This window comes from Prionailurus viverrinus, chromosome B3, assembly GCF_022837055.1.
Source record: "Prionailurus viverrinus isolate Anna chromosome B3, UM_Priviv_1.0, whole genome shotgun sequence".
Taxonomy (NCBI): domain Eukaryota; kingdom Metazoa; phylum Chordata; class Mammalia; order Carnivora; family Felidae; genus Prionailurus; species Prionailurus viverrinus.
The window spans coordinates 130,222,165-130,236,849 of record NC_062566.1 but is presented as its reverse complement, the minus strand read 5'-3'; the positions used below and the strand labels follow the sequence as shown (position 1 = coordinate 130,236,849).

Sequence of the window (14,685 nt, the reverse complement as noted above, 5' to 3'; positions counted from 1 at the left end):
ACAACTCTCAGAAGGACGCTGCTAGATTATATGTTAGATATCGTTGCTGGAATGCACCATACAGGTCATGATATCCCGTTTGCTCTCCATGAATTATCCCAGGTATATCCCCTCTCCCCCAAATGATGGTCCAGTTTTCTGAACAAATACCACCAATGACACCAATTTGCTACTACCCGAGATAAGTCGTCCCAGGGTTGGTCAGAAAATCTTAACTCTTAATGAGCCAAAGTGGAACGACTTTCCCCACTGGCCTTAAAGCACATGAGCTGTGCCCCTGGAGTACATGGTCCTTCCAGTACTGGCATCTGAAGAGAATTCTCTTATCCTACTTCTCAGTATTAACCCTTGCAAGCTTGTATTAGGCAAGGCTGGATTATACTGCAGTAATGAATATACCGCCCCCCCCCCCCCCCCAAATCACAGTGCCTTAAAACAAGAAAAGTTTATCTTCTGTTCATCCAAAGTCCAACGAGAGGCTGCCAGTTCTGGAAAATCTTCATCCAAGTGATGGCAGTGATTCAGAATCCTTCCATCAAGAGGTTCCCGCATCTTGGGGTACTGTTCCATTCACACAGGTAGGGGAAGCAGCACCAAAAGAATCTCACGGGGCATTTATGGCCAAGTCTGGAAGTGATTGATATCTACTACTCACACTCCATTGGCCAGATTCCAATCACATGCTCCAACCCAACTGCAAGGGAGAATGGGAAATGTAATTTTCCTATGTATTCAGGAAAGGGAAACAGAAGTGGTGAGCATCCAGTCAGTCTCTGACAGATGGCAAGTTAAGTCACCTACCTCCATTTAACAGGTTTTAAGCTCTCACCTTCCTAAACCTTACCTGAACAAAACTCATTTCTTCAAATGTGATGCTTGGGTCTGAAGTGAGACCAAGCCTGTCTGATCTGCACTGAGGAGAAAGGGACCATTTACCTCACACTGTGCTTCTCCTCCTCCTCCTCCTTCCCCTTTCTCCTTCTCCTTCTCTTCTTCTCCTTCTTCTTCTCCTTCTTCTCCTAATGTTTATTTTTGAGAGAGAGGGAGAGAGGGTGAGGGGATAGTTACAGAGAGAGAGGGGAGCAGAGGATCTGAAGTGGGATCTGTGCTGAAAGCAGAGAGCTCAAAGTGGGGCTCAAACTCATGAACTGTGACATCATGACCTGAGCCAAAGTCAACCACTCAACCGACTGAGCCACCCAGGCACCACTACCTCACTGTGCTTCTGTCGATGCATTGGCTTTTCTGGCAGACACAGCACATCATTGACATACATTGAGTCCATGTGAACTGCTCTTACGCCACATCTTCTCCGTCCTGCCTAGAGCGGTGGTCTCTTGAATCTGGGAATTATCATTGAGGATCAGTGAAACCCATATGGAATGGGCAGGAAGGAGAAGAATGCAGTGGACTGGACGATGGTGGGGCTGGCCATCAGCAGGGCCCATGCAATTAGGGGCATGAAATGAATTCAGAGGAATGTCTTGCCCAGATGAGCAATAGGACAGCACTTGACCAGGGGACAGCAGGGGTCTAAGGAACCCTGACTCCATTGGTTGGCTTGCTTGCCTTTGAGTCCCACCTCCTGTAGGGTCTATGGGGCATGTGCATCTCGATGTGCCCAAGGTCTCCAGCCTGCCCTTGAATATCCAGAGAGCATCCCAGACACTGCTTGCCAGGATCCCCCTCTAACATTCCTGGAAGTGCCCCAAGATGCTCACCTGCCCCATGAATCCATCCCGGGGGACGTTCCAGCCCATCTTTACCCCAGGCTGCCCCACCATTCCCCACTGCAACTGGCTTCTCCAGGCCATAGCCATGCTCACCCAGTCACCCTAGATGTGGACACAGGCCCTTTATCAAAACACAGCCAACACTAGGATAAACTTGAGCCAAACTTTATGAAAGGCTTGACCAGGAATCATCCTGTGGAACGGAAATGGCTGAAAACTGGATCCTGGAACTCAGAGCTCCAGTGGTCCCTGGGCTGGTCCCTGCTGGCCCCTATTCCTGGCTCTTGCTTGCACCTTAGCCCCTTTCTCCCTGCAGTGTGTGTGTGGGGGGGGGGGGGGGCGGGGGTACTGCGGATGTCTCACTCCAGAACTAGGACCCCCCACTTGCGGCCTTCTCTGGGCTCCACCCAGGTCTCGGCCTCTGTCCTAAACAATGTCATCATCATCCCATAAACTTCTGGCCACAGCGCACATAACCTATTACACGGTCATGCCTTAAACTTCTCCATGCCAGAACAGAACTCTGTTATTACTATTGCAAAACCAAAGGCCCATTAGTGTCTTTCCCCAAAATATGAATCAGAAGAGTGATGGCAGCTTTACCAAAGTGATGCTTCCTCGCTTCCTCTCTCCTAGTCATCGAGACTTCACAAATGCCAGGGCGGGCTCTCAGAGGCCCCCATTACGCGGAACTCTGCCGTCTCAAGTCAGGGCTGAAAACTGTAAGTGTGGAACACATGGCCAGTAAAGCTGACAGCTGAGACAGGCTCAGTGAGCTGTGAGAAGTTGCAGATGGGAGGGACTGTGAGCTCATCACAATGAGCACGTCAGCCCTGGAGGCCACACCAGCGGAAGCACAGACCTGTAGGTGGGGACTCCCCGCCAGAATGACAAAGGAAGGTCTGGACTGTCCCACCCCTAGCTGGCCAGGGGCTTTGCCGTGTAAATAGCACTGGAAGTTAATCTCAGATTACTTACTACATGTTTAGGCTTTAACGTCTATTGAGTAGACAACCTAGGGGTAATTTTTGTAGCATGTGTTTCACGCTTCACAATTAATGCCCCTTAAAGAGTTGAAGTGGACATGTTTAAGGAAATAAAACAAAGCAGGCCCAATAAACATTTGGAGCTGTAGCTGGGAAGCCAGACTACCCCATCTGGATGAGTGAGCCATTGCTCGGCAGTGAACTAGCACGAGATACTGTATTAGCACAACAGGGGAGTGTAATGGGATGTGGTCGGTGATCCTGCTCCTAATTTTGTTGGGAAATGTGCACTGGACGAGTGTGAGTGAGATAAGGACAAGCTGACTACAGTTGTCCAGGAGGAGCCTGTGAGCCACCTGAGCCCTAGACACTCCTGACCCCCCAACCCCCTGGCTCCAGGAGTGTGGCCGCCCTCCTATTCAGGGAGGCCAAAGCCTCTGGCTCTAGGCTGGGGCTGAGCATATGGGGAGGAGGCAGGCCAAGAGTCAGGCTCTGTGGTAGGGGGTGTCGGGAGGTGTGGGGGTGAAGAGAGGTGAGGAACAGAAAGGAGGGGTGATGGCGATAAGCGTAAGGTTTGAAGACCCAAGGAAACAAAATGTTTGAAAAAGAAAGCATTTCAGAGGTATAAATATTTTGTTGGTGGTGGTAGTGAGTAAACCCTTAGTAAAGTCCCAGAGGTTTGTAAATATATGCTACATAATTGTACATTGAACGATTTCTTTTTTTTTTAAGTTTGTTTATTTTGAGAGAGAGAGTGGGGGGGGGGGGCGGTAAGGGCAGAGAGAGAGGGGGAGAGAGGATCCCAAGCAGGCTCCACACTGTCAACACGGAGGCTGACACAGGGCTCGATCTCACAAACCGCGAGATCATGACCTGAGCCAAAATCAAGGCTCAGACATTTAACTAAGTCACCCAGGTGCCCCCTCCTCACCCAGGTGCCCCTCCGTTTTGTGTGTGTGTGTGTTTTTTTACTATTTCTTAATTAGCCTTGGGATTATTCATGGCTCTAGTCATGCCTACTCTTGTCCCCATAAGTGGTGCCTCGGAAAACTCTCAGAGCAGACCACGTGGGTGCTCTGAAGAAGCCTGAGGAGGAGGGTTGAAATCAATCCCTCTTAGCGCTTAGGAAGAAAAGCAAAGGACTGGAAGCCCTGAGGAAACATCCTCCTCAGTCCCCAACGTCTGCGCTGTCCCGTCACAGGCGCTGCTCACCCAGGACCGTGTGGAAAGGAGCTCGGGGCCCTCAGGGAACCCCCTCCTAGTTCCGGGCGCGGCCATCTGGTACGCACTCTCCATGCACAGTCACACACCCATTGCAGTGACATCCACCAGCTTCTGGATCATCTGGGCGTGGGTGCCGTGGAAGGGCAGCCCATCTACCTCCGGGCCCACCTCGCCCGAGACTCCACTCTGGACTTGGGTGCCGCACCAGGATGCCCAACGCTTTTTCTTCCTGGAAAAACAAGGGGATGGGGATAGAATGGGGGAGGGGGAGGGAAAAGAAAGAAACACATACATTTACAAGTGGAGGAAGAGTGTTTCACTTGGCGTGGACTCCTTTTTAACAACGAATTTTTGCTTAACCACAGTAATGCCACCGGCAGACTCATAATGAAAAGTGTCCTGTATCACCTGTCATCTGCCCCAAACCTTCTCCCGAGAAGCAGCAATTTGGAACAGTTTGGGATGTTTCTTCTGGTAACTACCTTGGAGTTAGTGTTTGTTAAAAACACTGAAGATTCACTTCTGCGGGGACAGCACGGGCTATTCCTTGCAACCTAGCCCCTGCTCAGCTCTGGATCATCAGTCCGCGGCTTTTGTGCCGGGGAGGCTCCCATCCCTCCTGAGACGCCGCCGTTAGCCTCCTGTGGGGCGTGTACCAACCCCTGCTACAGCCACCTTCTTGTCTTCTCCATACGACCCAGTGTGGATGTGGGGGCATCCGGAGGGAGCAGAGCCATGGAGAAAATGCAGCCTGACCTGAAAGCGCGGGCCTACGCCAGCCACTCCATCTGGTTCTGTGTCCTTCACCTTGACCACGCCTCCTCCCCTTGAGTAACCTCCCACTCACCTGCCTAACAGGACTCTGACCCTTCCCCAGCCAATCGGCTGAGGCCACAGCCATTAACACCAACTGCCCCTAGGCCCCAATAAAACCTTTGTCCTTTTGAAACTCGGCTCTCTCCCAGGTATCTCACCGCTGCGTCAGTGCAGGTAGGGGATTGAGCTCGAGCTAGCTCGAATAAAGGCTCTTTTGCTTTTACATCGGACTCGGCTCCCTGGCGGTCTTTGGGGATCACGAATTCTGGGCATAACAGACCCTGGGCCCAGCAGGCAGGGTTTAGGATCAGACAGATCTGACTTGGGTCTTTCCTGGTAGGTGTTTTAACTTCTCCTTGCCTCAGTGTCCTTATCTGTATAATGGGGATTTTGATGATAATAGTAGTAATGCCTCCATTAAATAAGACGATGGAAGTAAAGCACCTAGTGTGGTCCTTGGCACACAGTAGGTGCTCATGAGATGAAGTGAATTATTATTGGCAGGGTTGGGTCCCCTGGCCTTTAGCCCAGAGCTTTTTTTCCTTTGACATATTTGCTCATTTTTTAAAAAGTGATTTGATCCCCCTCATTTCGCCTTCCGAAAGTAAAGGTCCCAAAGAACTACTTATCAAAGCTAGCATGAGTTACTCTCTGGTTGAAAAGTTCTCCCTGAGGAAGGGGGTCTTGGGTGTGGGCAAAAGGAGAGAGGAAGGTGCCTGAGGGGCAGAAGTCAAGTATGTTCTCCCCCTCCTCCTCCTCCGAAAGCAGAAGGTGGGGGGAGGGGAGTGGTGGAGGAGACATAGGAATCCACAACAGGAAGGTTAGGACAGGACTGAGAAGGGCTCTCATCTTCCTCCTCAGGCATTTGCTCATTCATTTCAGCACCCATCAAAGTTTCCTTGAGCACCAGCTGTGTGCCAGAGCTGAACCAGGGATACAGTGGTGAATGTGACATAGTCCCTGCTCCCCTGGGGGGTTCATAGTCTAGATAAGTGACCAGGCAGGCACAGTCTATGGGGATCACAGCACCAAGCAGGGGGCATCCAACCCTGGTTATCAGAGTGGCTCAAGAAAGACTTTCTAGAAGACAGACAGCTAGGATGTCAGATGACAAAAGAGCAGGAAGGAGCCAAGCCAGGGGCTGTGAGGAGCACTCACTGAAAACCAGTCAAAACAATGGAGAGAGTGCTGGCAAAAGTCACCTGGGAACTGTCTCTACTCCCAGCTGGTGGGAGAGCCTGCATTTCCACCTGCCCTGAGTGCCAAGTTGGGAGGGACACCCACGGGCATTTCCAGGCATCTCTTTGTCCACCAGCCCCTTCCCAGGGACTACCCAGCCTAGAATGGCATTTCCTGCCCTTTGTTTGGGCTTTAGTCTTCCATTTCTCTCTCCATTGGATCATATCCTCTCTTTCTGGGGGAGTGCTCCTGGGTCCCCGGAGGGGGGATGGGCATTTCCTCTTAGCGCACTGCCCACTGGCACCATTCCCATCCTTCTGGGTCCCAGGGAGAGGCTTGGGGTGTCAGGGTGCATGTGATTAGACAGCAGCTTTGGAACTGGTTGGCACTCGGCCTCTACCAAGAGCCACAAGGAACAGCTGGGCCAGTGGAGACTGCCTGAAAATTTCCAGGAATCACTGAATGACCACACCATCTTCAAGGAGATGCCACCACATGGAGGAGATGACAGAAGACAGGAGACTTGACCTGGAGGCAGAGCACCTGGAGGCTGTGACACCAATCCAGGCTGAGACAGTGTGGCATGAGAGGAGGGACGGAGGACTGAAGTGAGACAAGAAGGCCAGGGCTTGGGGCCTAGTTCATTGTGAACAGGGAAAGAGGCCCTAGGATGCCTTCTGGGGCTTAGTGGCTGAGTGTGTGGGTGGTCACTGTTGGTTCACACAGGGTGCGTGGTAGGGTGGTGTCATGGGTAGGTGATGTTGCTGTTCAAAGTGGGGTGGGAGAAAGGGGCCTCCTAGGAAGTTAGCACTGTTCTGTATCATGATCTTGGCAGTGGCTGTATGGATGTATATGTATGTAAAAATTCATCTGCCGTACATGCAAGGTGTATGCACTTCTTTCTTCTATGTAACTCAATTTTTAAAAGTTAGAAAGAAACGTAGAGTGGGATGAAGGTACTGGAAGAGAAAAGGAGCCCAGGATGAAGCCATGTTCCTCCTTGTCTGTATCATCCATCTATCTATCCATCTGGCCAGACAGCCAGCAATCCAGCCATCCAGCCATAAATCCAACCATCCAGCCAGAAATCCATCCATCCAGGCATCCATCCATCCATCCATCCAGGCATCCATCCATCCATCCATCCAGGCATCCATCCAGGCATCCATCCATCCATCCATCCATCCAGGCATCCATCCATCCATCCATCCATCCAGGCATCCATCCATCCATCCATCCATCCAGGCATCCATCCATCCATCCATCCATCCAGGCATCCATCCATCCATCCATCCAGGCATCCAGGCATCCATCCATCCAGGTATCCATCCATCCATCCATCCATCCATCCTCCATCCATCCTTAGTCCTTGTAAGGTGTCATCAATCAGCTCTCAGCTCTTGACAAGGTGTGGGGAATGCTCTCCAGCCATTTAGTGCCCTCAGATAAAACTCCCAGGCACAGCCAAGGGCTGGAGCAGGCAGGGTGTGCCTTAGATGGTGGTGGCTACCTTCCCTGGGCTCCTCAGCCTGGTGCCCACACCTGCTACAGTTACAAGGGGACCCCTAAGAACCGTCCCTGAATATGGGAGGCCCTGCTTACAAGCAACTCACAGAGCAGAAATGGCGGGGGGGGGGGGGGACATTCCTCATCCTGCTAATCAAGCTGCACCACCTGCTCAGGCCACAGCTCTGCCCACACCTCTCGATGAGTCAGGGACATCCATGGAGCCACCTACAGAACTCTAGCATGACGATCCCAGTTACTCCCCCTGCACACTGCACTGCTTCGTGTGCCTGCACCTTGGCTTATGTGGGTCCTCTGCCTGGAAGAGCCTTTCCACCCTTTCTTACCTGCCTACTTATATCCCACTCATCCTTTAAGACCTAGCTCAGCACCACCTCCTCCAGGCAGCCTTTCTTGAGCCCCCTGAGGGAGCTGAGTGCCTGCTCTCTGTCCCCACAGCAGCTTGCCCTGCACACTTCTATCGTTCCATGAGTCCCCACACCTGACCCCAGGGAGATCCCGAGTTCCCTATCCAGGGCCTGGGTCTGACCCCATTGCCTCTCAGAACAGACCTGGCCTGGCCCAGAGGAGGGGCTCAACACACACGAGTTTGTACTTTTGCTTTGAAAACGTTTCCTTTTATTTTCCTTACAAGAGAGATACATTATTAATGTATTTATGAAGGACTGGGTGGAAACTCAAAAGGAGAATTTTCCATCCCCAGAGGGTAAGCATTTAGTCTGTGTGAATTTGTTTGGCTGGGTTCATTCTTTTGTGTCTGTGTGAATCAGGAATCATGTGTCAGGCAGCCCCCCTGAGTGTTTTTTTCCAGTTCAGATCCAGGAAGTGCAAAGAAAACACAGAGGGCCCTGTGGGCCCCTATGGGGCAGACTGTTTCCCCTGAAAATGTCACTTCAAGCTGCTCTAGTGCCCCCAACCCCACATGGCACCCTGGCATTAACAGGAACCAGGAAACTTCTGAGCCACAGAAACAGAATGGAGTCAGAAAGACCCAGGCTCAGGTCCAAGGTCATCTCTTAGCTGGGTGAGCTGGGCAAGCCACCTCCCTTGTTGGAATCCCAGCTCCCTCATGTGTAAAGTGGGGACATCAACCCAAGGAGGTGTTGGAGAGAAACGGGGTGGCAGGAGGGAGAAAGAGAGACACAGAGGGAGAGACAGGGCTCTGGATGCACATGCTTCTCCAAAGTGAGGGGCTCTGGGCCTCAGCCCCTGGCTGCCTGGGGACTCATCACAACCACTCGCCCCACCTGAGCTGCTATGTCCAGGCTCGAGGCTCAGGAACCTTCCCGCCTTGGAATTGCCTTCACTTCTCCCCAGACCAACCCTGTAACCCAGGGTCTCAGAGTGTGGTCACCCAGAACATGTCAGAAATGCCACTTCGGCTCAACTCAGGTCTCTGGAGTCAGGTACTCTGGGGTGGGCTTTGCACCCTGTGGTTTACGATGCCCTGAGGTGATTCAGATGCCTCTAGATTTGGGGACCTGCTGCCCTAACAAAGCACTGCATCGGCCTGCCCGTTCGTTCATTCGTTTGTTCTATAAGAATTTACCACTATGTTCCCTCTGCTGGTTGCTGGGAAAGCAGACACAAAAGACCTGGTTCCTGGTCTTGCATTTAGCGATCCATACCTTTGGGAGGCCAGGCTAGGAAAGTGAGGCCTTCAGGTGCACGAGACTGCTTCTGGACTGGTTAGGAGTGGCCGTGGGGTCAGCGGCCCAGCCTGACCTCGCACAGGAACCCCTCCTCCATGGGCCCACGTCAGAGGCTGCCTCCTTGCAGGGCTGGGCAGCTCTGCAGAGGGCAAGGTCTTCCTTACAGTGAACCAGAATCTGCTTTCGTGACCTCTGCCTTTTGGCCTGCTTCTGTCTCTCAGGGGGCCGAGGGCGTTGTCTGTCTCCCTCCTCCAGGAAGCCATTCAGGTGTGAGCCATTCATGCCCCGCCCCCCAGTCTTCTCCCCTCCAAGCCAAACACCCCAGCTCCCTCCACGGTTTCTCAGGCTTTGTGGCCCTTTCAGCCTCCCGCCTGCCCCCAGGTGAAGCTGCTGCTCACGGGCAAGTCCCTTCAGGCCTGGGATTTAGACATCAAGTCAGGGCTTTGGCTCCAATTTCCCATGATCCAAATTATTCTGGAAAATTCTCCCAGAAGGTGCTTCAGGCTCAAGGAGGAGCAGGGGATGAAGAGGTGGGTTTGAGTCTGCGATTGGGGTGAGTGGGTAGGGCCGTGGGAACTGAGGCCCCAAGAGAGAACGGCAGAGTCATTGAGTCCTTCTGTTTTCAAACAATAATCATCCTAAAATAATCCACATGCCAAACAGCCACATTTTGTGGTGGCAAATTTTGCTCCCCTACATAGGCAGGCTCTGCCTCTGGCTGTTAACAGGCAGCAGTGGTCCTGGCCCTGGGCTGAAAGCCTGAAAGCCCTGCCTCTCCTGCAGAGAGTGGCCAGCTGGGGTGTGTTACCTTAGCAACGGATGGAAGGGCCTGAGCCCAGTCCTGCTCCCCAGGTGCTCTGGAGGGTCCAACTGCCTCCCTTAGGTAATGTCTGTGGACCTCACATGAGTTGAGGATGTACAGCACACAGGCCAAGGCACAGCCTCCCCAGTTAGAAGCACCTAGAACAGAAAAAGATTCTATCATAGAATTGGAAAGCTTATGGGGTCCATCACCCTGCCTCTAAGCAGCAGAACTCATCTCAAAGAGTGGCCCCAAGGGGGGTGTGGGTGGCTTAGTCGGTTGAGTGTCCAACTTCCAAACCTATGACCCACAAGGAACGGTATGGCCATAGACCACCCCTCATACGATGGAAACAAGCCAATCAGGAATGGACCACCCAGCATCTAGAGTTATCCAGTCAATAAGGGTAGGACCTGAGAAGAAACAAGAGGGAAGGGAAGGGGCTGACCAAAACCCTATAAAATAAAGACCCTTGTCTATAGGGTCTTACTTACTTTGTAAGTAAGAGTAATCTTATAGTCTAATAAACTGTTGCCTGCTGCTCAGTTTGTGTCCACATCTTCATTCTTCAAAGCAGTGAGACAACAAACCCCGGGTATTGAGGTAAAAAAAAATTCTGCAACACGGACAGTTCAGAGCCTGGAGCCTGCTTCAGATTCTGTGTCTCCCTCTCTCTCTGCCCCTCCCCCACTCACATCTGTCTTTCTCAAAAATAAATAAACATAAAAAAAAAAAAAAAGACCGGTGGCACCAGGAGCTCCTGGGAACTTGTTAGAAACACAGATTCTTGGGCCCCAGCGCAGACCTGGGCCTGACTGGCCTGCCATGTGAATACTCACCAGTGATGACAGCAAAGTCAGCCTCCACATCACAGGCAATCACATCCCCATTTCGTATGTGTCTTTTCACAGCCTCCTTGACTTTGCCCTTCCCAAGCTGATTGCTCCATCACCGACCCCTGAAGGCAAGGGGAACCAAGTCAGTGGGTGTACAGGATTGGGCAAAATGGGGGCTCGATGTGGGGCAGGACGGTCCCCCTCCCCCCACATGTGTGTTGTTGCCTCAGGTTAGGGAAAAGGGTTGCTTCTGGGTACATTTTCAGACAACTAGGAGATGTACTTCTCCTTCAGATCTTCTAGGAACTTCTTTAGTTAAAATTGAGTTGAGGGGCGCCTGGGTGGCTCAGCCTGTTAAATGCCCAACTTCGGCTCAGGTCATGATCCCACAGGTCATGGGTTCGAGCCCTGTGTTGGTCCCTGGGCTGAGGGCTCAGAGCCTGGAGCCCCTGCTTCAGATTCTATGTCTCCCTCTCTCCCTGCCCCTCCCTCACTAGTGCTCTCTCTCTCTCTCTCTCTCTCGCTCAAAAATAAATAAAACATACAAAGTTTTTTAAAAAAGTGAGTTGAAGTTTGGAACTCACCAGAATGTGGCCAGTGCCCTACTGAGTCATGCTCTCTAGTCACAGATGAATACCCCCTATGCTGATGTTACCAAGCCCGAGGGAGACGCAGCTGTGGTTCCTCAACTTTTGAGTGACTCCTGCTTATAAAGGGGCTTCAAGGAAGGCCCTGAACCCCATCCATGTGCTGGGGAGCTGATACAGATTGTAAAGGTCAATTCTGTAATTTAATGTAAATTAAAGACTGAGCCTGGGTGGCTCAGTCGGTTGGGTGTCCAACTTCGGCTCCGGTCATGATCTCACAGTTCGTGAGTTTGAGCCCCACATCAGGCTCTGTGCTGAGAGCTCAGAGCCTGGAGCCTGCTTCAGATTCTGTGTCTCCCTCTCTCTCTGCCCCTCCCCCACTCATGCTCTGTCTCTCTCTCAAAAATAAATAAACAAAAAAAAAAAAGAGTATGAAATATATGTGTGTCAGTTAATCTACACCAGAAGGGTGCCTGGTTGCTTGTGGAGTAGCCTAATGAGGAACACATACCACAGGGGTGGTTGGTTAGCACTGGAAAGAGACCACGGCCTAAAGGCGATCTGATAAGCAGCACCAGAGGGTTTGTTAATTAGCACAATAAATGCTAGCGCAAATACGTTAGAATAAATCAATATCAGAAATGATTTAATTCTTCTGTGAAAGGAATGGTGTTGAAGATAGGTGAACTGGCTAAAAATAATTACCAGGCTGCACCACCCTCACAGGAACAGGATGCAAAAAAATCTAACCAGGGGCACCTGGGTGGCTCAGTTAAGCGACTGACTTCAGCTCAGGCCATCATCTCGCGGTCCACAAATTCGAGCCCCGAGTCTGAGCCCCGAGTCGGGCTCTGTGCTCACGGCTTGGAGCCTGAAGCCTGCTTCAGATTCTGTGTCTCCCTCTCTCTCTGTCCCTTCTCTGCTTTGTCTCTCTGTCTCTCTCTCTCTCTCTCCAAAAAAAAAAAAAAAAAAATTATAAGTAACTCTGCAGCCTACCCATCTGAGGTGGTGCTAGAGGAACACCGTTTGGTCCTGTGTCCAGGTATTTCTGGAGACTTCTGTAGGCCAGAGGTCAGCTGAATCTGCCTCCAGGAGAGGGTTGTGGCTGCCTTAAGATAACCGCTTACCCAAAGCACTTGTCCAAGGGCCTCAAGGGCAGAGGGCCAGGCCATGCAAGCCTGCAGAAAGGTTGCATGGCTCTTTTTGTGTCTGTTTCTAGAAAGGCCTGGAATGCGTGGAAGCATTCCACCAGAGGCTAGCATTCACTGTGAGATGGTGGACAGGGACCAGAGCTACCCCACCTCGAGTGCCAGAGACCTGGACGCAGCCCAAAGAATCAGACTGTTGTGAATGGCCAGATGCCTTAGGTCCACACCCTGAGGATTTCTCTCTGAAAAATTTTCTGGGTCCACGACAGGCTACTGAATGAAGGGAAAAAATAACAACCCCAGCATTGGTATTTTGTCTATTTCTGTCTCTGCTCTTTTGCATTTTATGAATTTTATCTTGTTTGCTCCTCAGGTGAGTCCTTGTTTGCCTCACTTGATGGCACTCCCAGAATCTCCAAGAGGGATGGCACCTAGGTCCTGGGTGGTCGGTAGTACGTCCATGACAAGGTAGCTGCCGGTGGAAACTGAGGAAAACAGGGTGTGGATGGAGCAGAGGGAAGAAAAGACCAGGGGTGGTCCTGCTGAGAAGGGGGTGCTGGGGGAAATCACAGGAGAAGCTTGGGATCCTTTGGGTAAGAGAGGGGTCCAAGGGCCCACAAAAAAGGGGCAATTGGAAGGCACGAACAGCGAGCTCTACCTGCGTCCTCTGGGATCTTGGGGGGATGAGCAAAGATTAGGGGTCCATTCATCAGGGGAAGAGCAGCTCCTTCAGACCCTGATTGTCCCTTTGGACTTGGAGACCCCTTCCCTCCCCGCCCTGGGCACGCCTTCCTCCAGCCCTCAGGTCCTTCGCCTGGCCAGCCTCGAGAGACAGGAAGCCCAAGCCAACTGTGCTGTGGGCACCACACCCACGGCCTCTTCTGGGAAAGACCAGGCGATTTGCAGAAATTTTCTACCCAGCCAGGAAGACTTTCATTGTCTCATCCAACCTCAAAAGCCAAAGGAGACTAATGAGTCTGGGAAACACTCTGAAGTGTTTGAATGAAGAGAACAAATAAACACAGAACAGAGAAACTTGCCTTAATTACCCCGGGGTCTACACCTACTCCCAGGGGAAGAACACTGCTCTGGGAGTTACAGCAAGCCTTTCAGAAACTCAGTTAAAGCAACGTGATTCCATGAAAAGCATGTTTGGAGGGGTCCTGGGAGTCTGGACTCCTAATTCTACCAGCAACACTATGGGCACAGCGACCATGAGGAACCTCCGTAGGCCTCATTTTTGGACACTCTACCTTACCTACTTCCCAGGGTTTTAAAGAGGCTTCAACAATATATGGATGTGAAACCTCTTTGAAAGCGATGAAGTTCTGTACAAACACAAATGATCACATTATATTATTAGCAATCGGAATATTGCACTAATCATATAGTCAAGATATATTTCAAAACTAAAGCTCTTATAAGATGAAGCACAGTATATACATGGTGCATTGGTCCTGCATGACTAAAAGAATATGTTATGCCTTGATTTTATTATTATTATTATTTTACTATTAGTTTTAATATTTTAGAGTTGGGGGAATAGAATATGCTAAAGCGTCATTTCCCTTTCTTGCTGTGGGAATGTTGGATTTCTAAGTGATAATGTTGTTATTGTCTACACAGATCACAATAAACAAAGAACATCTCTGGAGTAGAAAAACTATGGACCCCATAGAACTCCTTCATGTCACCTGTTCAATAGTCAACTAAAAAGGCATTTAGTGCAGACACGCTCTTGTTGAATTCTCTGTGCTCCCGGCTTACCAGTAGCTGAGATTCCAGGAATCTTCTGTGCTGCCAGGAAAAGATCATCAGTGGGGTCAACCCAGTGCCTGATGCTCATCTTCCTCGCATTATAGCAATTACCATTGGCGGCCCTTCCTGTGCGCTCAATTGCCACCAGATGGTCGAATCTGCCAGGAAGCAAGGGCATAGGGGCTTTATGGAGGGTGTGGCTGACTTGTTGGGTCATATGTTCGTGTGAAGGACCCTTGTGCTCTCTTTGATTCCTTCATTCCTACAGAATTTGACTCAACATTTATGTGTGCCACGGCCTGTGCTGGGGGCTAGTTGATCAGATCATTTTTTTTAAGTTTATTTGTTTATTTTGAGAGGAGGAAGGGTCAGAGAGAGAAAATCCCAGGCAGGCTCTGCACTGTCAGCATAGAGCCAGACTCGGGCCTGGAACTCAG

The 14,685-nt window shown here is 51.0% G+C and overlaps 1 protein-coding gene across 1 annotated transcript in view; it reads right to left on the bottom strand.

Annotated features, from left to right (window-relative positions):
* Window positions 1-3,615: 3,615 nt before the first annotated feature.
* DGLUCY (D-glutamate cyclase) overlaps window positions 3,616-14,685 on the bottom strand; it is a 71,805-nt gene continuing 60,735 nt past the window's right edge. The window contains 6 exon segments of the mRNA XM_047864091.1: window positions 3,616-4,138; window positions 4,140-4,172; window positions 9,926-10,077; window positions 10,759-10,863; window positions 10,866-10,877; window positions 14,258-14,406. Of these exon segments, the coding sequence (XP_047720047.1) occupies window positions 4,022-4,138; window positions 4,140-4,172; window positions 9,926-10,077; window positions 10,759-10,863; window positions 10,866-10,877; window positions 14,258-14,406 (568 nt within the window). The 3' untranslated portion in view covers window positions 3,616-4,021.